General features: G+C 32.5%; 1 protein-coding gene and 1 long non-coding RNA gene across 3 annotated transcripts; both read left to right on the top strand.

Annotated features, from left to right (window-relative positions):
* Nucleotides 1-16,056: 16,056 nt before the first annotated feature.
* On the top strand, nucleotides 16,057-18,756 carry GRF8 (growth-regulating factor 8). 2 transcript variants are annotated; one of them, XM_011072090.3, is made up of 5 exons: nucleotides 16,058-16,425; nucleotides 16,513-16,647; nucleotides 16,882-17,055; nucleotides 17,188-17,503; nucleotides 17,853-18,756. In XM_011072090.3, exons 1-5 carry the CDS (start codon nucleotides 16,323-16,325, stop codon nucleotides 18,598-18,600), a joined length of 1,476 nt encoding a protein of 491 aa, XP_011070392.1. In that variant the 5' UTR covers nucleotides 16,058-16,322; the 3' UTR covers nucleotides 18,601-18,756. The 2 variants fall into 2 exon arrangements, with proteins under 2 accessions (XP_011070391.1, XP_011070392.1); XM_011072089.3 differs by having other exon boundaries at nucleotides 16,057-16,647.
* Nucleotides 18,757-20,833: 2,077 nt separating this feature from the next.
* LOC148789239 (uncharacterized) lies at nucleotides 20,834-23,032 on the top strand. The gene is made up of 4 exons (XR_016064100.1): nucleotides 20,834-20,992; nucleotides 21,827-21,905; nucleotides 22,337-22,468; nucleotides 22,549-23,032. It is a non-coding gene; the product is annotated as an uncharacterized LOC148789239 (long non-coding RNA).
* Nucleotides 23,033-23,505: the final 473 nt, after the last annotated feature.

Below are 23,505 nucleotides of genomic sequence, written 5' to 3'. Positions count from 1 at the left end.
CTTTTTTATGATAAAGCTTAATAGTCCATCCTAATGTTCTTATAAAGCCCAAGATACTTTCGAAATAAAATTAAACTTCTATAAATTACCATTCTAGGCTAGCATTAATTGTGAGATGCAAAATGAATGGAGATGGACTAAATTTGGTCTTTAAAAAGTTGTGTAGGAGTATAAAATTGTTCAAAATTGGGCCAGAGGACTAAAATTACACATTTTTTAAAGTTACAGGACTAAAACTAAAATGTGTAAACTTAAAGGTCTAAAAAATAATTTTACCTAAATTAAAAATAATATTTCACTTTCATCCTTTTGACTTTATATATACAAGTACAAAAATATTACTAGGCGTAAATGCATTTTTTTATCCCATAATTAGGTCATTTAATATTTTGTCTTTGACTTTTTAGGACAATATTTTGATCCTGCATTATCTTAGTTTCATGATTTTAGTATTTTTTCCACCAAAGTTGATCATTCTCATCGAAAAAATACACATGGCTCTCATGTGACGTTTTAAAATTGGGGTTTTATTTCTATTGGTCCATTTTTGTTAACACTTCTATCCTTTTAAATTTTTAGGATAGTATTTTTTTAATTTTCACGCTTTCAGACCTTTTTTTGCCTGCATTCACCCTTCTTACTGGTGAAAAAGAACTCCGACAAATAAAAAGATTGAAATCGTAGAAATAAAAAAAATGTATGATCAAAATGCCATAGAAAGTTAACGGATAAAAGTACTAGATGACCTAAGTTACGAGACAAAAAATGCATTTAATTCAATAGTACTACGACACTATGTCAATAAAATTATGGAATGCTGAATGAAGGATAAAATTAAAAATTTTGATAAATTTTTTATTAATATCAGTATTTCCATCCAAACCCTAAATAAATAGGTATGTTTGTAACTGGGAAAGTCTCAAAGAGGTGAAAGTGTAATTTCAAAGTTTTTGTGAAAAAAAGTATATTTTGCATTATTGAAAGGGGTCAAGAATAATTAACCCATAATAATGTGAAAAACAAAAGAACACACAAACACCACTCATTTCGGATTTTCTAATTATATCCTTCCTACTTCCGTTATAATATTAATATCTTTTTATTTAAATTAGATTTAGGGAGTGTTGGCAAAAATTCATACTTTTAGAAAAATGAGTTTTGTAGAAAAATTAAAAGCTATAGTAGAATCAAAATTGAGTATTGTCTATAAAAAAATGTGAAAAATAAATTTAATTCGTTAAAGATCATTTTGTTCCTATGTGTTAAAAAAAAACTACTTTTTTATGTATTATTTCATTTGTTGTTTGTCAATAATAATTATTATTCCCAAAAAAAGTAATAAATTTTATTTCGATTGGTATATTTCATATATATTTTAAAAAAGAATGTTATAAAGCATATGTTTAAATTAATAATGCCCCCATTAAGGACTCTTTAATTAGAGCATGGATTGAAAAAGCTATTGATTACGTTTTCTTGGCGAACAAAGAATTATTGCAGCTAATTAAGGAAGTTAGATCCTTTCATGATTCTTAGAATAAGATTATTAGAAGAAAAGTACGTTCGTTATTCAACTCGTACAAAAGATTCATAAAAATAGTATTCTGTTGACCATATCAATCTGTTTGATGTTGACATATTATTTATTATTATTTTGCTACAATTGTAATAGTATTTGAAAATAATAAAAAATGAACTGTAATTTAATGGTGAATACTAACTTAAATCTCTAAAATAATCCATTAAACTACTCATGACATTGAAATTAATGTGTGTATGTATATATATATATCATTTACATGTGTCAAAAAAAGTAGTATTAATTTCGTATTACTATTTCATGGTTAAGTTAATTAGTATTTATACGGATTGATTTATTAGTTGTACCCTGAAAAAATGTATGAAAGTATGCAATTTACGAAAATTTCTTCTAATTAAAAAAAATCTCAAGTTCTCCAAAATATTTGAAAATTTTTTATAACTAATATTAGGGGTGACGAGGAGTCTCCACCGAGTTAACGTGGATTAGAAACCTAACCCGCCAACTTTGGAAAGGACCTAAAACTTGCCCCATCTCGCCCTGCCACAAAATCTATCGTGACAGGTCTGACCCGATAGACCGACTTTCTATATTTTATTTCTTAACAATATTTGAAAATTTAATTGCTTCACAAATAAAATTCAATATATTATTTATAAATAAAATTATTCCATCGTGTTATTTAAATATTAATGTCCAAAAGAGAATTTTGAACTACAAATAAGATTAATTATATTGGAATGGGTCCTCATGAACTCGTGACCCAATCAGATTTTTATTTTTTGAACCTAAATCGATCCTGTTTAGAACAGGTTCAAGTCGAACACCTGAGGAACTCTGCTCGGTTGCATCCCTAATAACTATTTTCTGTCAAATGAAACTACAAGTTGAACTAATTAATGTTTTCCTAAAATTTTGAAGTCTAAAATTTGGAAGATAATGAAGGAAAGAAAGGCATAACCCATCTCCTAATATTTTTGTAATTACATGTATATTTTATGTGGTTAAAAAAATTATATATATCACTACTGAGGTTTGTTTCTGTTTAACAAATAAGTTCTTCTATTACTCAAAATTTACCAAATTTGCTGATATTAGCAAAAATATTTAGAAGAATAATCTATATTAACCCTCACTTGACTTATTATTGACTTGTTATAGGTCAATTGAATTTTTTTGTGATCAAATTACCCCGTACATTTTCACGCGTTAATGCATGCGAAGAGGTATATGTTCACCATTATAAAGGTAATTTAGTTCGAAAAAATTATTTGACAAGCAATAAGTCAGTAATCAGTCAATTGAGATACTAGAATAAAAAATATCTATTGGCTACAATTTTAATAGCTATGAACTAAAACTATGGTAAATAATTTTTATTGACCATGGTTAAATAAAATCGATGCAAAAATATAAATTTTCTACCAAAGAAAAAGTTATTTGCCATGGCTAAGAGCCATGATAAAAATATTTGTCGTGGCAAATATTTTAGCCATACTTGTAGATATCACGGCCAATAATTGTTGCATGATCGTAGTCAATGACTGTTTGCTATGACTATTTTATTTTTAACTACGACAATTAACTATGATTAATATCATATTTTTTGTAGTGAGAGTAAATATCAACTCTCATTCAATTTTTTATTAACATCAACAAATTCAGTGAATTTTGACTAATAAAGTGATTTATTTATTAGATGAAAGTAAATTTTAAAAATACTAGATATAATTTTTCATACCATAAAAAATTTATGTCTAAATTATATTAAATTTTAGAGAAGAAATCTGAAATTATCTCCAAAGGAAAAAAATGTGGAGTAGAAGGAATTTATGTGTTACAGTAAAAGAGAAACCCTAAAAAGTAGTAGCTCACCTCACATCAATGCAAAGTGTCTTCCCAATTTTGGACAGCTTAACAATACTCATAAATGAAGGGTCCAGATTGAGTAGAAGAAACAAAGCAAGAAATAAGGAGGGAAGGGAACTAAAAGCAAAAGTCCCACAGATGTTGACAGTTGATGGTCCCAACCCCCCACCTCACCCCACCCCCCGGTGCGCATCCCCACTCCCGATGCGCAGAATAGCAAACGGCGTGCAGGATAGAAAGCGACGTGTATTGACGGAGAACGTCATATCACGATTTCTTTATTTTTTATTTTTTGAGATAATTAGACTTTCTTTATTTAACATATAAAATTTTTTATAATTTAAAAAATTACATCTAATATATTTTATATTTATTTTAGTAAGTCTCTTCATTTATTAAAATTTATCGAATTTGATGATATTAATAAAAAATAAATATATATATATATATATTTATTTTCAACTGACTTATTATTAACTTATAACAAATCAAATAGAAATTTTTTTATAACCAAATTATCTTCATACATCGTTAATGTATGTGAGTAGGTACTTTTTACTGTTATAAAAGTAATTTAGTTTGAAAATATTATTTAATCTGCTATATGACATCAACTTTTTTTGTTAATATCAGCAATTTCAGTGTATTTTGACTAATCAAAAAACTTATTTATTAAATGAAATACATATAAAGGGTGTCAGTTGTAATTTTTAAAATTATAAAAAAATTATATAATTACACTAAATATGAAAAAAAATAATTGTAATTATTTATTTCTTTTTTTCTTCATCTAAATTACAGCTAAGATAAGATGTAAATCCTGGTCCTGACATTGTTTGGACAGTGGGGGGAAGGGGTTTTACTGCGAGTGTGTGTATAAAAAGAAGTAAAAGTCAAAGTGAGACTTCATTGTACTTTCCTTTTTGTACTCATATCACCTACCTCTATTTACTACTCTCTGCCTAGCCATCTTCCCCGTTGACTACCAATTTTCACTGTTAAAAGACTCACTCCTACATCATTACATGTCAGAACTAATACCTTTAATAATATAATAAATTATAATTATGATGTGGGAAATTGCATTTAATATTTCTGACATATTTATTTATATTATTAAAAAAATTGAATGAAAATTTATAATTATTTTTTTATTGATTTATTACTGTTCGATTACATGTTAGATAATTTATTTTTAATTTACCTTTGCAAGACTATTTTTATTATAAAATATTTAATTCATATCATAACTGAGTAATAATCAATTGATAAATAAATATGAATTTTTAGTTTTTTTTATTTATATCAATAAATTTCATAAATTTTGATAATAAATAAATTTATTAATTAAATAAAAATAAACGATAGGACTATTAAATATAAATTTTCAAACTACAAAAAGAGATAATAGTGTAATTATCCATAAATTAAACACACAAGTCTATCATGGTCGATGAATAGTAATCGGATGGGTTCACTGAAAATTACACGATGAGTATGATACTTTTCATTATTGATTATAAAAAAAATGGAATGATCTCGACTCAATCTATCAATAGGTATCACTACATGTTATTGTTAAAATTACATGTCATCATTATAAAAAATATAATATTTAATTATAGTTAATTGTCATGATTAAAAATAAAATAGCTATAGCTAATGATCATTGATCATGACCATACAATGATTGGTAGCTTTGGTATTTGCAAGGCTGGCTAAAACATTTGTCATGATAAATATTTCTACTATAACTCTTAACCATGACAAACATATATGTATTTTTTTTGGTGGAAAAAATTATATTTTTACATTAATTTATTTAATTTTAGTCAATAAAAATTATTTGCCATAATTATTAGAATTGTAATCGATAATTTTTTTTTCCAGTGCATCTATATGAACATTTAGTAATTATCTACTAATATAAATGCGTGGAAAGAAAGAATTAAACCCAGGATCATATGTCTGAAAACAGTTGATTCTTATCGATTAAACATATAAATATTAACGGTGAACGAGTTACCATGCTAGCAATTATTGTTTAATCTATGCCTCGTTATATTTCTACCATTGATGGTGAAGATAATGGGTCTATTATGTTTGATGTTAGAGGGTCAATCGACGGTTGCGGACATAATATTTGTAAAGGTTAAATTCGTTTTGCCTCATATTATGGAGGTGGTTAAGAAAAAAAAAAAAACCCTCCCACTTTAGAAACGTTTAAAAATCGGGTGAATAACAATTTACTCCTCTGTGGTATTGAAAATGAGCACATTACCTTCTTATGAAAAAAATATAACAATTTATTACCCTATATTTTTTAAAATGAAGCAATTTACCTCCTTATACAATTGCTTCATTTTAAAAATCATAGTGGGGTAAATTGTTGTATTTTAAAAAATACAGGAGGTAAATCGCTATTTATTTTTTCATAAGGGGGTAATTTATTCATTTGCGACATCACAAGGAGGTTGCTTGCATTTTTTCCCTGTTATTTATATCATTTCATAAAAGTTATTGCTTTATTTTTTAATATACAGTATTGCTAATATTTTTGTGTTTATTTAAAATTACAATATGAAGCAAATTTTGCAACTTGACTTTTTGGCTTTTAGAGGCAATTTAAAATATTTTCAATTTAAAATTAGGGGATGTTTGAAGATTTTTATACTATATTGATAGTATACATGACTGAATTTAACCCTTTTACTTATACATATTATGCATAAATGTACTAATGCAACCACCTAAGAGCAACTCACAATGTATCATCCAAAAGTAAATTGAATTAACATTGCATCCATAAAAGTAATCCGTTGAAGACAAAAGAACTTCAATAAAAATTTCCATTCAATTCTCATTTGGGGGAAAAGTATTGAAGAAAAAAAATCTCTACCTAGTTCTTTCAATTCTGAGAAATGGAAAGCATGATTTTGAACTAAGAAAAAGTGAAAAAATTTAGAGTAGAAAAATATTTTGGTTTTGATTGTTATGTTTTCAATATTAAAAGACTTTGACTTAAAAGAATTTTGCTCATCACCTATTCGTTATTTTCTAAAAAGAGATTGTGAATTATGAGGTTGAATCTTTAATTTTTAATAAAATTTTAAAATTAGTTTATTTACTACTGGTAATGAAGTTAAGTCGGACGATTTTATTGACAAATTTAAGCTAGACTACTTGCTCATCATTTAGTAACTAGAAAAGCAAATGTTCTCATACGTACTCTTCTTTGACTGGGTAACATCCATTAGATATTTTACTAGTATAGTTGTAAAATTATGCATCAAATTGAGGTAAATTTTGCATTTTTTAATGTGGACCTAAATAAAGAAATTTATATGAATCAATCTGAAGATTTATTGAAGCAAGTCAAGAAAGAAATGTATGTAAATTAACTAAAATCCCTGTATAAATTAATAGCACACCACCAAAGGAATGAAAAACTTGATTCCTGCATGATGGAGAAAGATTTTGAATCAAATGAGTGTGACGAGTGCATCTATCATAATTCTTAAAATAAGTCATGTCAGTTTGTTTTTGTGTGATGTGAGAAAAAAATTGCTCATTTAGGATATCCAAGACTTGAGTCCTTTAGGCCAACTTTCTTACAAGCTTGGAAAGGTACCCGTAAAAAGTATGTTAGCACTCTAACACTCAAATCAGTAAATAATTATGAAAAGATAAAGACTGAATATACGAAAGCAATAGTGAATCGTAATGTTACATTAGAATGCTTAAGATATGGGTGGATGCTTTATGAGTGAATTGTTGCTGAAATGTGTGTTATCCTCTACTGGGGAAAAGAGACTTCCTTTTATAGCCATAATCCTCCACCAGTTAAAAGAAGCATGACCCACTGGGACTTGGGTCAGTGATTTGCTGCGAATAAACCTACATCAAATCTAAAAATAATTGACAAGAATGTTGAGGGGTTCTTGTGGTTGGATAAGTCCTTTAATGGGATATATCCCATCTTCTTAGGGGGTAGTTGGAGTAAACCTTAAGGTTTGGGCCCTCGTCACATGCCTCGTGGACAGTTCGTCCCATTAAGAAGCGAATAACATGTCGCTACTTGTTCGTATACACCTTGGCAGCCACTTGGCTGCATTGACATCACTCCTCGCAGATCAGTGGGCCTTTGATACAACCCACCTCCTAAAACAGCATTCATCAAATGTTCGGATAATGGGTCCTTCCCTTTTAAGGCCTCATGCATTCATCAAAATGAATTTTCGCTTGGACTGGGTGCAAATTTGAGTCATCATTCAGTCTCTTCTACTCTGAAGAGGACGAGATGTAATCACTCCTCCTTGGAGTAGTGAGTTTCCTTTGGGACTCATTGTCTTGGCTACTCATCTTTCTCCCAGAGAAGGAAGTCCTCTCATAGAATTCTTCTTGTTTTCCAGCCCCCTCGGGATCATCAAACACCTTTATCGCGAAACGCATGTCTTTTGTCAAAAGCAAGTTGACGACTACTTAATAGCCTGTAATGATGTCTAGGCGCGTGGGTGCACCTTCTAAGCATAGTGGCCAATGGTTATGCATAACTGCCCCGCGAGTTATCACTATTAGGTAACAACCTAATAGAAAGCGATTACTTGGATGGGACGTTGGTGATTACAGCTCCCAACTCCGTCCTCCATCCTTATTGCAGCTTTCCTTATTCCTTTCCTTCACTTCCCCCTATGATTTGGAGAGAGAAAATCCTAAAATTTATAAAATTCTCCTTTTGTATTTTCCGTCTTCTAGGCTTTCCTTTTTCTTTTGTAGGAATAATTACACCCCCCCAAAATTTGGTGTAATTACATGTAGATTTCCTGTGGTAAAAAATTATATTTATCACCCTGAGGTTTGCTTCTATATAACAAATAAGTCCCTCCATTAATTAAAATTCACTGAATTTGCTGATATTAACAAAAAAGAGAGCGAAAAAGAGAGAGTGGTGGCAGCGGTAGGGACGGTGGGTTTGGTGGTGGGGCTGGTGTTGGGGAGGGGGGGGGGGGGAGAAGTCGTGGGAGGGAGAGGAGAAGAGAAGAAGAAATGGGAGGGGGAGGGGGGAGAATATGCTAAGTATCAGTTATATATATATATATATATTTTCAAACGGCGATAAAACTGGTACAACGAGTATTACAATAATTGAGTGGTCGTGCCAAAAGGAATTGCAATTATATAGCCGTGTATAAAGCCATTACAAACAGAGTTACAATAGATATTATTTGTATTATCATAAACGAAATCGTATTATAACCGTATAAAAAGACCGTTACAAAGTGTACCCCAAAATTATAAAACGATGTCATTTTCTCCCCTTCGTTCAAAAAGTTGTTACAAATGGTATTCCAAATATTTAATTATTTTTTTTATTAAAATGTACAAAAAGTACCGTACTGAAAAATTTAATATTGTAGAAAAATATCCATTATGTGGAAAAAATACTATTAAAATACATAAAAAAAATTATAGTTGACATTGATACATTTTCCCAGTATGCAATAAATTTATATATTCATAAATGTTAGTATTACATTGATATAATTGTCGTCTTACATTGTTGAACTGCATGGTTTAATCAGGCCGTTAAAATTCAGATCAAATCGTTATATAATCTCGTACTTACAAAATAATACATTGGCCAAAGTTTTAGCCTTATTGGGTACACGGATGTAGAGATTCATACCCGAAATAAAAGAGTAATCATTCAATATGGTATATTGTTGAATCAGTCGCGTGATTTTAAATCATACCATCTGATAAGATCTAATAGGTACATTCTCGTATATATTTAAATTTGGTATGAATTGGATCGTAATTAAATATATAAATTTTTGAAATAGATCAAGGGTTGTAATGGCATTTTAAAAGGTTCGAATATTTTAATTTTGTACCGACTTTTGGGGTAGTTTTTGTAATGACCAATTAAATAAAATTTTCCTCCAAACTTTTTCATTTATCTGCCAATAATATCAGATGGACTGGCCTTTGTAACAGCCTGTTAAATCACGATCGTTATAAAAATTCCTTTCCCTCCATTTTCTCTCTTGGCGCCTAAAGTTTTCTGTCATAGTTTGGAAAGGCCACTGTAACTATTTATTTATTTGGTCGTTCCAAATATTATTTTCAAAAGAATAAATTATTAAATTTTTTTAACATTCAATTACAAAACACTAGGTTATGTACCTTCATATTCATCAGTCTCGTAGTTCTCGAAACTATCTTTATCATCCTCCTCTTTTTCATTATTAGTTTGACCATATTGCATCCATCATGTACCTACACCCTATTGTTGTGTAATCGAACGATCAACAACGATCTACATACCAGCAGGATCATGGAGATTGTACATTTGATTGTCCATAGCAACTTCAGGGATTGGTATGACTTCCTCCAACTGATATGCGATATCAGTCCATCGAGACTCAACAACAACTCTGAGCTTTAGTTTTTCAAACAGCCATCCAATCCACAGTGTCTCGCTTCATACTTGGATACTCAGTGTAGTATACTTGTACTGCATGTTATGCCAGTATGAATATTTCATTCTTTTGGTACACCTTTTTGAAGTTTGCATCAACGAGGTGATAACGAGGGTGTACTTTTATGCCTCTTACTGGATTGACCCAACGACACTTGAACAAGACGATGTGCAAGTTCGGGATAAGTGGGTATGTCAATTGAATGATAATCTTCAATTATCCCATAGAAGTTATTGTCCTCGTCTGTATACGATGAACTTTTCACACACACCCCATAATTCATGATTGACTTGCCGACCTTGTGACGTTCCATGTGTGGAAATTGTAACGATTCACAACGTAATAATTGAATATAGTCACCTCTGAACTACGACACCGATAATGACACTTTAGGAGCTCGTTGTCCATGTAGTTTAACCCAGGATAAACCTGCACATACATATATTATACAATTTTGTATGTAGCACAACATATAGTTTCAGTTATTAAAAAAAAAACACTCTATAAATGCTCGGGAAGCATCTCGCAAAAAGCAACAGGAATCAATTTTTGCATGAATAAGTAACAGTCGTGGCTTTTCATGCCGTGCATCATCAACTCCGTCATATTGATGTAGCGGGCAATGTTAGACTTGTAGCCATTGAAAAGCTTAAAACTACGAATCAATTCACATATCCTCCTCTTTTGCTCCTTTATCAGGACGTAGATCGCTTTAGGCATAACGTTCGTCTACGTTCATCCAACTCAAGCTCCGGGCGATTACAGATGATCTTCAAGTCCTTTCGTGCATTCAAATTATCCTTCATCTTTTTCTTTATATCCATCACGGTATTGAGTATATTGTCAAACATATTTTTCAATTTGCATGACATCAAGGTTGTGTTGGATCAGATGCGTTGCCCAGTATGAAATATCCTAGAATATGCTTCTTTTCATCTGTTTATGGTCGCTACATAGCTAGGAGGAAGTGTCAACGGTTGTTCAACCGCAGGACTAATGTTTGCAACCCAATCGCGGATCTGCTCTCTTGTCAATCTCGGATTGTGCAACCTGGACACCCCATAATACCGGCGATACTCCATCTAGACGCCATCTCATAGGCGGGTAGGTCAATCATAGTCCCCATCAACGCTGTCCGCATAATGAATGCCTTGTCCGTGGAATTGTTGTACGTTCAAACACCCACAATTGCAACGGCTCTTCAATCAGATGTTTCGGATTAGAAGGGTTAGGGATCACCATCATAAGAAACATATATACTCAGAACTCATGTACATATCCAGGAAAAATTGTACTGTATAATGATAACGGGCCAACATGAATAAGTACGATCGTATTTCCTGTTCGGCACAAAATTGTCTGTGCAAAAGCCCAATCGAACATTATGCAGCTCTTCTGCAAAATTGAGATACGTCAGTCAAAATGCTTTCAAACCTCTACATTGGAAGGATAACACATTGAGCCCTCCTCCGCCCGGTGTGTGGTATACCATGTCATGCGCTCCATAGTTGCTCTCAAAGTGTACAACCTCTGCAAACAGGGAGTAAGCGGCAAGTACCAAAGAATGACATTTGGGGCTTCTTGTAGCAAGGGTCCCGCTCCCTCGTCGGCTTGTACCTACTGTCTTCACAAAATTTACAGTATTCCACATCGACATCGTCCTTCCATCATAGGATGCAGTTATTCTCACATGCATCAATATTCTCAACCGGTTAACCTAATATTTTATCAATTTTTTCGTATTGTAGTAATGCTCTACGCCCAATTCATCTATTGTTCATCTCCCCAATTTGAATAATTACCCTCCTCATGAGCAACTGGGGTTTGCTCTTCCTGCACTAGAGAAGTAATCACAACATCAAAGTATTCATGCACCATCTCCTTGCTATGCAAAGTCCAATTATAATATTCTGGCATAAACTCTCGATACACAAGTGATAACGGATATCCTCAGGTGTTCTAAACTTTGTATTCTTCCACTTCTGGCAAGGACACCTAATTTTGTCTCCATCCATATGTCCACGCTGACATTTGGCCTATTCTATGAAAGTTTTAACCCCATCTTCAAACTATAGTGTAAAACCTGCCCTCATTGGGAGGTTCTTATCATATATTCATCTTCCCAATTATCATGACATGATATATCACTGCATATGCACATGTTTATATACAATTATAAATTTGACCTATAAATGTATAAATATTACATCACTAATTAAGAATACATAACATGTAAGATAAAAAATCATAAAACTAAAACAAGTAAACTATAATTAATTTAGTTAATTAATACAAAAGACTTAAATTAGTCATTGTTACCTAGTCAACTATCTCAAGAGATCAGCAGTAGCCGGTAAAAAAATTAAGCAATCTACCTGATCAAGTGTCATATAAATGAAAATTTAAGAGATATTGAGAGTGCGTGTGGTTAATAAGCAATTTTACAATAAATGAAATAAGATAAAAACAACTTCCAACACACACATATATAAGATATTTTGTACCTACAATTGTAACGGCCTTTGGAATGCAAAATGTAGTCGTTGAAATATAGTCATTAAAAAATACAGCTATTATAAAGTTCGCATTTACAATGGTTTTTGTAATACACTTGGGTAAAAAAACAGTCCATATTCCCACAATTTTTGTAATACCAAAACAACATCGTGTTTCTTGCAGCTTTTTACTCGTCTATAGTAACGGCTTCTCTTTTTTTTCATTGGCCATTCCAAATAATTAACGGGTTTTGTAACCTTCTTGTTATTTTAAAACTTTGTAGCGGTTGTTTATACATTGTTTGTAACAGCTGACATTATAAGAAATGTCTGTTCCTAAATTAATAACAATTACAGAAATCGCGAAAAATTATAACAATCGTTGTGATGTAACGATTTTTCTGAAAGATTCATGTGGTAACGGCCATTTAAACGGCTTAGGCCGTTACAACTTAGTAAAATATATATTATCTCTGGAATAACATCAGCATAACTTATCCATTACAAATTTGTACTAAATATAATGCATATTGGAATGAGCATATGGTCGTTCCACATTTGACATTACAAATCCAGCGTTTTTTGTAGTGTTAAGAAGCACCCCCCTGAGAAATGACCATTTCACCCTATCATACACTTTGCTCATGTCTAGTGTAATTGCTGCACTACCGCCCTTCGTCCGAGTTGAAATCCTAAGATGATGATTAAGTTCGAACTAACGCATTATCTGGAATCAGCCTCCTTGGGATAAAAGCATATTGAGTTTGAGAAATAATCTGAAGTGAACATTTTAGTCGGTTAGCTATGCATTTCAAACTATCTTAACAATGACATTGCATAAACAAATAGGGCAAAGCTGAGCCACCACTTCTGATGACTCACATTTAGGAACGAGCACTACATGTGTATGATTCATTTTCCTATATAACACCAAATGATTCAAGACACAAAGGTACCCAGCAAGTGACATAATTAGCAATGATAGGCCAGAATTTTTGGGGGGGAAAAAAAAGTGAGGGCATGCCATCAGGATCGAGTGATTTAAGGGGGTATATACTGAACACAACTTACTTCACCTCGATTGCAGTGAGAAGCTCGGATCGATTCATCTCAGTAGTTACTCGTGGTTGAACAATTGATAGTACCTCATTCAACTCGAAGTTTGCTGGTTGAGTAGAAGCGAAGATAATTTGAAAATCCTACAAAAGAACCTCCTGAATATCTGTTTCGCTTTCCCTCCACTCTCTTGTGTCATTTTTATGTCTTTTGATATGATTCCTTTTTCTTTTTTGAGCCGATGCTACAAATGAAAAAATTTTGTGTTACCGTCCCCATTCTTCAACCAATGCATTTTACTGCACTATTGCTAGTGTAACATTTCTGCATTTTGAATCTCGTCAATCTTCTGTCTGATCTGTCCCAACTTTGTATAAGTCTTTTTGTCTAAACACCCTACCTGGAGAGCCTCAAATCGTTCATCTAGTTCCTTTACTTGCTTCGTCGGTCTAACTCCCCTCGAGCAATTCCAGCACAACAGGCGAGCCCGTGTATTCTGTATTTTCCTCCACACCTGAAGGTTTGGATCTGCTACTGTGTCAGTAGTCGAGGTTTGTTCCACCACTTGCCCACACTCCTCAGATTGCAACTAGCTAGTTTCAAATTTGAACAGAGTTTTCCGCTTAATCCCGCTAGTCCTTCCATCCGATCCCATGAGATAACAAGCATGGCATGGCCCAAATACGGTGTCGCTCTATGTACTACACTTGTATTCGAAAAACTCGAAAGACAACGCATATTCCAACAAGCTCAGTCTAATCGTGCCCACACAGCATCGGGGTGCTGCCGTCTATTACACCAACTGTAAGGAGTCCCTGGAATCCCAAGTCACTCAGATCACTACTCAGTAGGGCTCTAAGGAAGTCCTCCATCTGCCATACTGGTCATCGCGTACCTATTTTCTCATTTGGACGAAGGATCTCGTTAGAGCCAGTATCTAATTGTTTACTGAGTTGAACCAATCGATTCCATGTGTCTTTCTTAATTGACGCATCAGTCTCTCCATACAAACTAGTGAATCTCCAATCCGCCAGTTGACCCACGGAGTTCACCTGAACGTCAATGTGATTCAGTGAGAACGAGAATAACTTGAATCGCCACATTCTTACGCAATAATAGTGCGAGGCCTCATGCTTTCCCAACCGCTGGAACACACACTGCAAACAACTTCAATCGATCTCTAATTCTCTCAAACCTAGTACTTCTGCATTTTGTTTCTAACAGAAATACCAACAAGGGTTGAAAATCTAGGATCCACTCTCCGAGTTTGCAAACAATCAAGGGCACCCCTAAACCTCGATAATTCCAACTTAAGATCGTCATGGCTCTCGGCGGGGTTGCGGTTATATGAACTTCCATTCCATCTGCTATTACGGTGAGCTTTTTTTCATTTTTTTAGTTACAGAGAAAACTAATGATGATAATATATCACAAAATTGTAAATTGTAATTTACCTAATATAACAAGTACTTCGAAAAATAATACAATTTTGCTTCGAAAATATCCAAATATATATTAAAATGTTGTTACATTAAATTGAACGAGCAAGGTAAGGATTTTACATTTTAGGTCATGTGTGTCCACAGTAGTCCATTTGCATATTTTTACGTGGAGTCAATTAGTAATCGTATCATAAATTTTAATTGAATTCTTGATAATATTGTTATTTACTTTATAGTATCTATACGATGAAAAAAATAAATTTCATTTTCACTTATAAATAGCAGTTATTTATACCACGATATTATTTTTATAAGTTATAAAAAACATCCTTATGCATTTGCAAGCACCCTACTCAATTAATTTTTTTTTTCTCATCTATATTATCTATACTATCTATCATATTAATATGAAAATTTCACCCACACCAATTTTTTTTTTATTTGTGTTTGATAATATCACTAAATTGTTTTAGTTTTATTTATTTATTTATTTTTTTAAATGTGATGTGTTGGTTTATTATATATTTTAAAACGTAAAGAGTTATTTATTATATGCACGTAGGGACAACGTGTCATAATGGTTACTACTAATATATAAGAAGATGCCTTTTTTTCTCACAAATGATGATTATGACACCGCAATCGTTATGTCTATAATATCTTTAAGTTTATTTTTTATTTTTTTGTTGTGTTTTTTCTTTCTTTTTTTTGAAAATGTGATAGTATTGGTTTATATATATATATATATCGAAAATATATAAAATAAAAATATAATGTATTATATACACACAGGAACGACGTGTCATGATGCCTAGTCTTTATTAAAATAAACTCAAACAGCGAAATCTCGAACCGTTATAGAGTAGTATTTGAGTTTGAATGTGTTAGATTATATATTTTAAAACCCAATATTATTATTTTATTTTCCCCTATTATATATAAGAATTATATTCATTTTATTTATTTATACAAAAAAATTAATTAAATAAATATATAAAAGAAAATTTCTCATTAACAAGATTAATTATGTACAATTTAAAAATATTTTTGTACGTCCATAAAACGTGCCACGTACCACTAATTTTCTTTAATTAACAACAAATAAGTATAAAAATTAAAAAGAATTGGACTCCATATCCATCTCATACGTGTCTACAATATATGAGTGGACCAGGGTGCATCATGGGGGAGTACGCAACGTAACGGGGGCGAATGTTGGAAGCATAGGAAGCAAATACCACACAACACCCACAAACCCAAACTTCAAAATGGCGGCACCGTAATCACCCATTCTTGAGAACTCTACCATCACCACCCCACCCCCACCCTACCATATATACCAGAACAAGGAAGAAAAGGAGGAACTTTTCTTGCACAAGGGTTTTGAGGTTTGGGTTTTGTGGGTTACAGTAAGAAGAGAAGCTAGCGGACAAGAAGAATGAGGAATGGAAGTGAAAGAAAATCGTCGTCGCCATCGATGCTAGATTGTGATGTTGGGTTGGGTTTGAAGATGCAGTTGCCGCCCAGTGAATCGTATTCCTGTAAGAAGGGCATGGCTCTGAATCTTTGCGATTATCAGCGGCAGCTTGCTTGTTCTCGGAGAAATGCTAACCTTACCAGCTATGCAGGTGATGGAGGTGGTAGCGGTGGGCCCACTTTTGGTAACGCGGGCAACCAGGTGGCGTGTTTCGGTGATCTCTATGGGGCTGCTGACACTCTCTCCCTGCCAAGGATTTCTCACAGCACTGCTCTTGGAGCTTCTGGTTGTAACTCTCTCTCTCCCTCTTTCTTTGTCTGGTCTTGTATGAGAATTGTAGCTCACTAATTTTTTGGTTTTGTTCCTTTAATGTTTTGTTGTGAGTAGAGGGTGAAAGGAGAAAAGGGTGACTTTGGAGAGAGAAAAATAAACGATTCTTGTATCTAAAAGGTGTAATTTCTGTATTAGGCAGCAGAAAAGTGTTCAAAGATGTGATTTTTATTGTTGTTGTTGGTTGCAGGAGGAAGCATGGCTGTGTCTGGAAAAGCTCTTTTCACAGCCTCACAGTGGCAAGAACTGGAGAGACAGAAAGTTATACACAAGTACATAATGGCCTCAATCCCAGTTCCTCCTCAGCTCCTCCTACCTACCTCCTCCACAAGTTCACCTCTTCCTTCACTCTCCCAATCTAACAGTTCTCTCTCTCTCTCTCTCTCCCTCTCTCTTGATTAAACCAAGAAAAGACTATTGCTCTATTGTCTTTTTGCCTGTAATCGTGTTTATCATGTGTACAATTCTGAAGAGTACTGCGTGTTTCTTTCTACAGCATCTGGTCTGGATTTGAGGTTCTCATCAAACGGGTCGGATCCGGAGCCATGGAGATGCAAGAGAACAGATGGGAAGAAATGGAGGTGCTCAAGAGACGTTGCGCCTGATCAAAAATACTGCGAGCGCCACGCCCACAAGAGCAGACCCCGTTCAAGAAAGCATGTGGAAGTTTCAGCCCACAACCCTTCTTCTCAACAACAACCTCTCATCCTTCCAGCTACGAGTACTACTACTCCTCCCCTTACACAGCCCCTTCAGACCTCAACTCCTCAGTTCCCAACAATGGCTTCTACTGCATCATTTGACAAAACCAGGTCTGCTAATTAATGCTGTTTAGGGTTCCTCATGAATTTTCTATCTCAAGTATTCTATTTCATTTCTTGTTCTTATCCGAAGTTTAATGGTTGTTGGCATGTGGGGTCTGCTTCTTCTCTGGCCTTTTGTTTCTATGCTCATAAATGAGTTAAAAATCTTCTATTCCACTTTGTTGTTACTCGAATCGCGTGTCGATATTTACGCGTGGATAGTATCATGCTTCATTTTAAAATCTAATTTAATTTAATTATTATTTTTTAAAAGAAATTGTAGTAATAAAGAAGATCCCATCCCACCAAAATAAATGCGGGTGTTGATATTTTCTGTGACTCGTTGATTTTACGGAAGGTGCGTTGAGTGGTTCATGAGAGGTGGCAGCAGCAGCAGCAGCAGAGACACCGTCCCTGTCTCCACTTGCAACCAGCAACAACAGCAGCAATGGCAGCAACTGATTCAGACATCATCATCATCGTCATCATCATCAAGGTTGGAGTTGAACAGAGACAACACAGACCATGCCAAGAATGTCTCCTTGTATCAATACGAGGGTAATAAGCAAGGTTTTATGAGCTTGAATCATTACATCCCAGATACCATCAGCCTCCAGAGGTTGGAACATCATCAGCATCAGCAGCATCAGCTCAGCAGTTCATTTCTTGATTCAAAAATGGGCTCTTTGCAAGAAAGCTGCCTCTCTCTAAACACTGATCAGGGAGCACAGACAACAACAAGACACTTCATTGATGCTTTGAGCAAGAAGTTCTCACCGTCTGCTCTCAGTCTATCAATGTCCGGTGGGAATGGAGCTGATGGTGACAATGAAAACAGTGATTTGGGAAATGTTGGGATGATGATGAATTCAGACAGAGATAGTGATGGGGTTTTGAAATCTCAGTGGCTGAGTTCTGCTTCTTGGATGAACTCACCGCCTGGTGGACCATTGGGTGAGGCGCTGTGCCTTGGGAATGCTAGTGGGACAAGAGCTGGTGGTTCGAATTTGCCGTCACCTCATGGCTATAGCAACAGCAATACTAATAGCAGCTGCAGTAAAAGCTCTTGTGAAGATGGCAGCCATGCACTCAATTTCATTGGGTGACAGCTGATATTAAATTTAAATTGTTGCTTTTTTTTTTGGTTTGTTTTTCATTTTTTATGGGTTTTTTGCCATTCAAGGGTTGAACTTGAGCAAAGAGATGTGCAGCAAACGTGGCCTGAGATTTTCCTTTTTTATGTTCATCTTTAATTTGGTTCATTTACTCCTCATAACTGCTTCCATTTCCTATCACTTTCTCTCCTTAATTAGTACTCATTTGACTTTGTGATTGAATAGGTCAAATCAGTATTTTGATGGATTTCATTCTTTATTTTAAATTATATTGTATTTTTTACTTTATTTAATATATATACAGCACTGCATCACGTTTATAAAAATTACATATATTTTACTTGGGAAAATACTTTATACACGTGTTATGTGTTAACATAATGCAAAATGCAATAAAATTTGGAATACATGGGCATTGGATGAAAAAATAATTGCTTGTGATTAAATTTCATTCAAATAACATTTTGATATTAAAAAAAAAGGAGCAATGTATATATAGCTTTTGATCCCAATTAAATTATTCTTCACATAATTATTTATATTCTTATTAAATAATTTTTTTAACTCCTTTGTTAATTTTAAAAATAAAATTCATTTTGAAATTTACGTACAATTTATATTTACGTAACTAGTTATCATACTGTGATTTCAAATGTGATAATCTTTGAAAAGAATAAAATATTTTAAATTTATTTTTTTCATATTCAATTATGTAATTTGGAAGGTTCAAATTGGATCTGAATGTCCCTTTTTTTTTTTTTTTTTCCGGCAAGAATGTCTCTTTTTGTTCTATGTATCTGTCTACAAAAATGGTGTTTCCTTTACTTCAAGAAGAGGGAATCATGCTTTCTGTACAACTGTTCTTGAGGTCTCGTATTCGTTATTATTTTTTTACGTTTTGAAGTTTGGATTAATATTTATTTACATCTAAATCAATTTTTTTTTAAAAAAAAGTATTTAAAATTATTCCGAACAATTAACATTAAAATTTATTTGCTTATTTATATTTTAGAATATATTATTCATTCTCTACATAATTAAGACAAATTAAGAATACCAAATACTTTTATGCTTTTAGCTCATTTCCTCACTAGGAATGCTGACTACAATCATGTTGGAGAATTGTATCTCCCACTGGCTATTTTACTGTTGCTTTTTGTTGCAATTGCAGTTGAATGAAATTCTAATTTTCCATTAAAAAAAATACTTTTCTACTTTGATAGCAATTGATTTTTATAATTAATTTTTATTTAGAGATAATTATATTTACATCCTGTAACTTATGGTATATTTATAGAGAACACCCATATCTTTTTTATATTACACATCCACCACCACAAATGTCAAAATTGTTTACACAAACCACCGTTATTTTTTGAAAAATTAAACATACACCAAAAAAAAAAAAATATCAACATCAACTACCCTTCTTCTTTGGCTATTAGGGGTGGTTAATGTAATTATGCAAAAGGCAGGGGTAATTTGTGTAAACATGCCATAAATAAAGGAGTGTAAATGCTATAATTGGTCCTCTAATCTATTACTGAAAAGAGAACCACAGAAAGTCTTCTAACAATAGTAGTAAACGCTCAAGACAATCTCACTATTATATATTTAATAGTAAGGTGTACTTAGTGTAGTATTATTTTACCTCCGATATATTATGGTAGTATTATAGTATTATTCATATGCTATTTATTTTAAGTAAGGGTATGAATGTCTTTTTACAATAGGGACAAACACATGAAAGATTCACGCTTGTATATATGGTGTAGATATAGATATATAGATTATAAATATTCTCTCATTGTTTAAAAAATTATAAATATCCCTTTAGAATTAATAGTCGTCTAATAAATGTCCCCTACAATAAGCTATCATGAGAGGTTTTTATTATATGACCATAATTTTAAAAAATATTTATAATTTTTTAATCAATAAAAAGTATTTATAATTATATCAAATTTTAGAAAAATTCGTTATAGTTTATCCTAAATATATATACTCCAAGAAAAATTACATATAGAAATGGTATTAAAAAAAATATTTGGTAACATCTTAAGCTGTGTATTTGTGTTTTTTTATTATAGAGAAAATTATTTACTTAATACGAAAAAAACAAATAAAAATTGAATTTTTTAAACATAAAATATGATCGTTGGAGCATTGGCATAAACATAAAAAATGACCGTTGGAGCATTTGCCGCGGAAAGATCATAAAGGCCCCTATTTCTGTTCCTTCTATTTTAAAATTCAAATTTATGTCAACTCATTCATTCACTCCTGCAAATCTCCCTCACCTCTTGCCTCCATCTCTCACACGTTTGAGTGCGTGTATTTTCGGAAAATGGGGATCCCGACGGAGTCTGAACAAGAACACAAGGTATAAAGAGGAATCTGCGCGTTATTAATCTACAACTTTATTCTAAAATGGGTTTTGTTTTTTATGATTTTGGTTCTGGAAATTTCAAAGAGTTATTGTGATTACGATCTCATTGGAATATGATTTCCATTGCCAAGGTCATTCAACGTTCTTCTTCTTCTTTTTCTTTTTTGTAATTTGATGTCCTCTTTGCTGAAGGTATCTTCTTCATCTTCTTTTCCCCCTTGTGGTTTCCTGTTATGACAATCTTGGAAATGCAGGCTCCGTTTATTGGAGAAGAATTGGGATGATAGAGTGCTTTTCAGTTATTTGATTAGTTGTTCGTTGCATTTGATTTGAAAAGACTTTTGGATTGTAGTTCCAATAATTGGCCTGTAATTCGGAAATTGGATTTTAGTTTGAGGGATTTGGGTTGATAATGTAATGATTGGTTTAGGGTTTAGCGTCTTTTGATTTTACAGAATGTACTTGTGAAAATTGCAATTGTTTGTAATAAGAAGACTAAGTCAAATTGTTGAGATCATGTACTGTGTTTGCTGGCAGGAAAACGGCCATTGGCAGGTCGGATTTTATTGTTCTATTGGCTTTATTTCTGTGCTATAAGATGGTGTATTAGTGCTTTAATTTTCTTGATATCATAAAAGATATTAGATGACTGTTTGTTGTTTATCTTTATGGAAGGAGAGAAAATTTCTGTAGTATATTTGGTCTCTTCACTATAAGCTTGGTTACACAGTCAAATAGTTGATGTAATTTGGTTGTGTGTGCAATATGCTCACTTCATGTGTATGCATTGCTTTGGATATCTAATTTTCACTTTGCTTTTTTCTTTAGGCTTCATCAGAGAGCACAGCAGCAGAGAAAAAGCTGTGGACTCTCAATGACTTCGACATAGGAAAGCCTCTTGGTAGAGGTAAGTTTGGACATTTATATCTCGCAAGGACAAGATGGTCAATCCTGTTTAGATTTAGATCAGTGTGATCTTCTTGTCCATCGAATATTAATGGTGTGTACTTTACAGAATAACAATAACTTAATCTAATGTGAAAAGCTCAACCTTTCTTCGGTCTCACATTAGACAATTACTGTATGGAATATAATCATTTTCTTTATATTCATGTAAATCTACCAAAATTAAGTACTCAAATTTAGTCTTTGATATTTTAGCTGATCAGGGGCATCTAAGAACTTAGTATTTGGAAGGGACTAAAAAGATCGTGTGAACTTTATTTATCTTGCTGAGATTCTAATTGCTAAGTGGAGGGAAAAGGGATTGGCTGTGAGGATAACTTGGTACCACTTGTAGAAATGCTACTACAATGTAGTTTTTCCTCTTTTGAGCAGAGCAATCACATTGTAGCGTTAAAGGTATGTTGTTTAAGAGCAAGCTCAAACAAGCTCATCGTGAAGTCGAAACACAGAGCTATCTTCGACATCATAACATATGACGGCTTTATTGCTTACTTTTACGATCAGGTATGATGGCTTTTCTTTAATTTCAGAGTAGATGATGATAACTTTATAGTAGACTTATGTTTACTTCATTATAATTTCAGAAATGAGTTTGATTCTGGAGGGAGAACTCTACACAGAGATGCAAAGATGTAAATTATTTGACCTACAATAAGTCAGTAATAAGTTAATCGAGGGTAAATATTAATTTTTATTCAATTTTTTTGGTTAATATCTGTAAATTTGATGAATTTTGACTAACGAAGGAACTTATTTATCAGACGAAAACAAACCTCAGGGGTGCTAAATGTAATTTCTCAAACTACAAGGAGTCTACGCGTAATTATATCAAACTTTAAGGAAGGGGGCGTAATGATCCCTTACATATATGTACACTTATATATATTTATATATACAGTTACATAATATATATATATGTGACCAGTGTTGCCGCCCCCAACTTCTGGGTGACCTCGCCGTAGCCGCTCAATCTGGGCGATGGAGGCGATTGACTAGATCCATGGGGAGGCAGGGCGGCGGTGGTGGTCAGAAGCTTTGGGGAAGATGATCAATTTTAGTTTTTTCTTAGTTTTCCATTTTTTTAAAAAATGTCGTAATTTTAATTAAATATAATATAGCTGAAAATAATTTATATACTCTTTTATTTTTTAGTATTTAATTATTTTATTCTAAATTTATCATAACATAATTAAATTATTAATATAAATTTAAATTATAATAAAATTTTGTTTATATCCATAAATATTTAAACTTGAACAATTAATTTTAGTATATAAATTTCGTATTATGATTTGTCGATTAAAATTTTAAATTAAAAATTATATATTATATGTATTTTAATATTCAATTAATAATATATCTTATAAATAAATATAATTTATTAAAAATATAAAACTAAATAATAGATAAAATTTGTCAATAATATGAAATTTATTAAAATGATGCTCTTTCCAAAATGAGAGTGGGAAGACATTTGCATACTTAAATGTCTAACAAAGGGATCGAAATGGATATTTGTTAACTAAAAATAATAATAATAA

Source organism: Sesamum indicum, linkage group LG2 (assembly GCF_026168435.1).
Source record: "Sesamum indicum cultivar Baizhima isolate 11 linkage group LG2, ASM2616843v1, whole genome shotgun sequence".
In the NCBI taxonomy this organism is placed as follows: domain Eukaryota; kingdom Viridiplantae; phylum Streptophyta; class Magnoliopsida; order Lamiales; family Pedaliaceae; genus Sesamum; species Sesamum indicum.
Note: the sequence above shows the minus strand (reverse complement) of the source record. Positions and strands in the feature narration are given on the sequence as shown.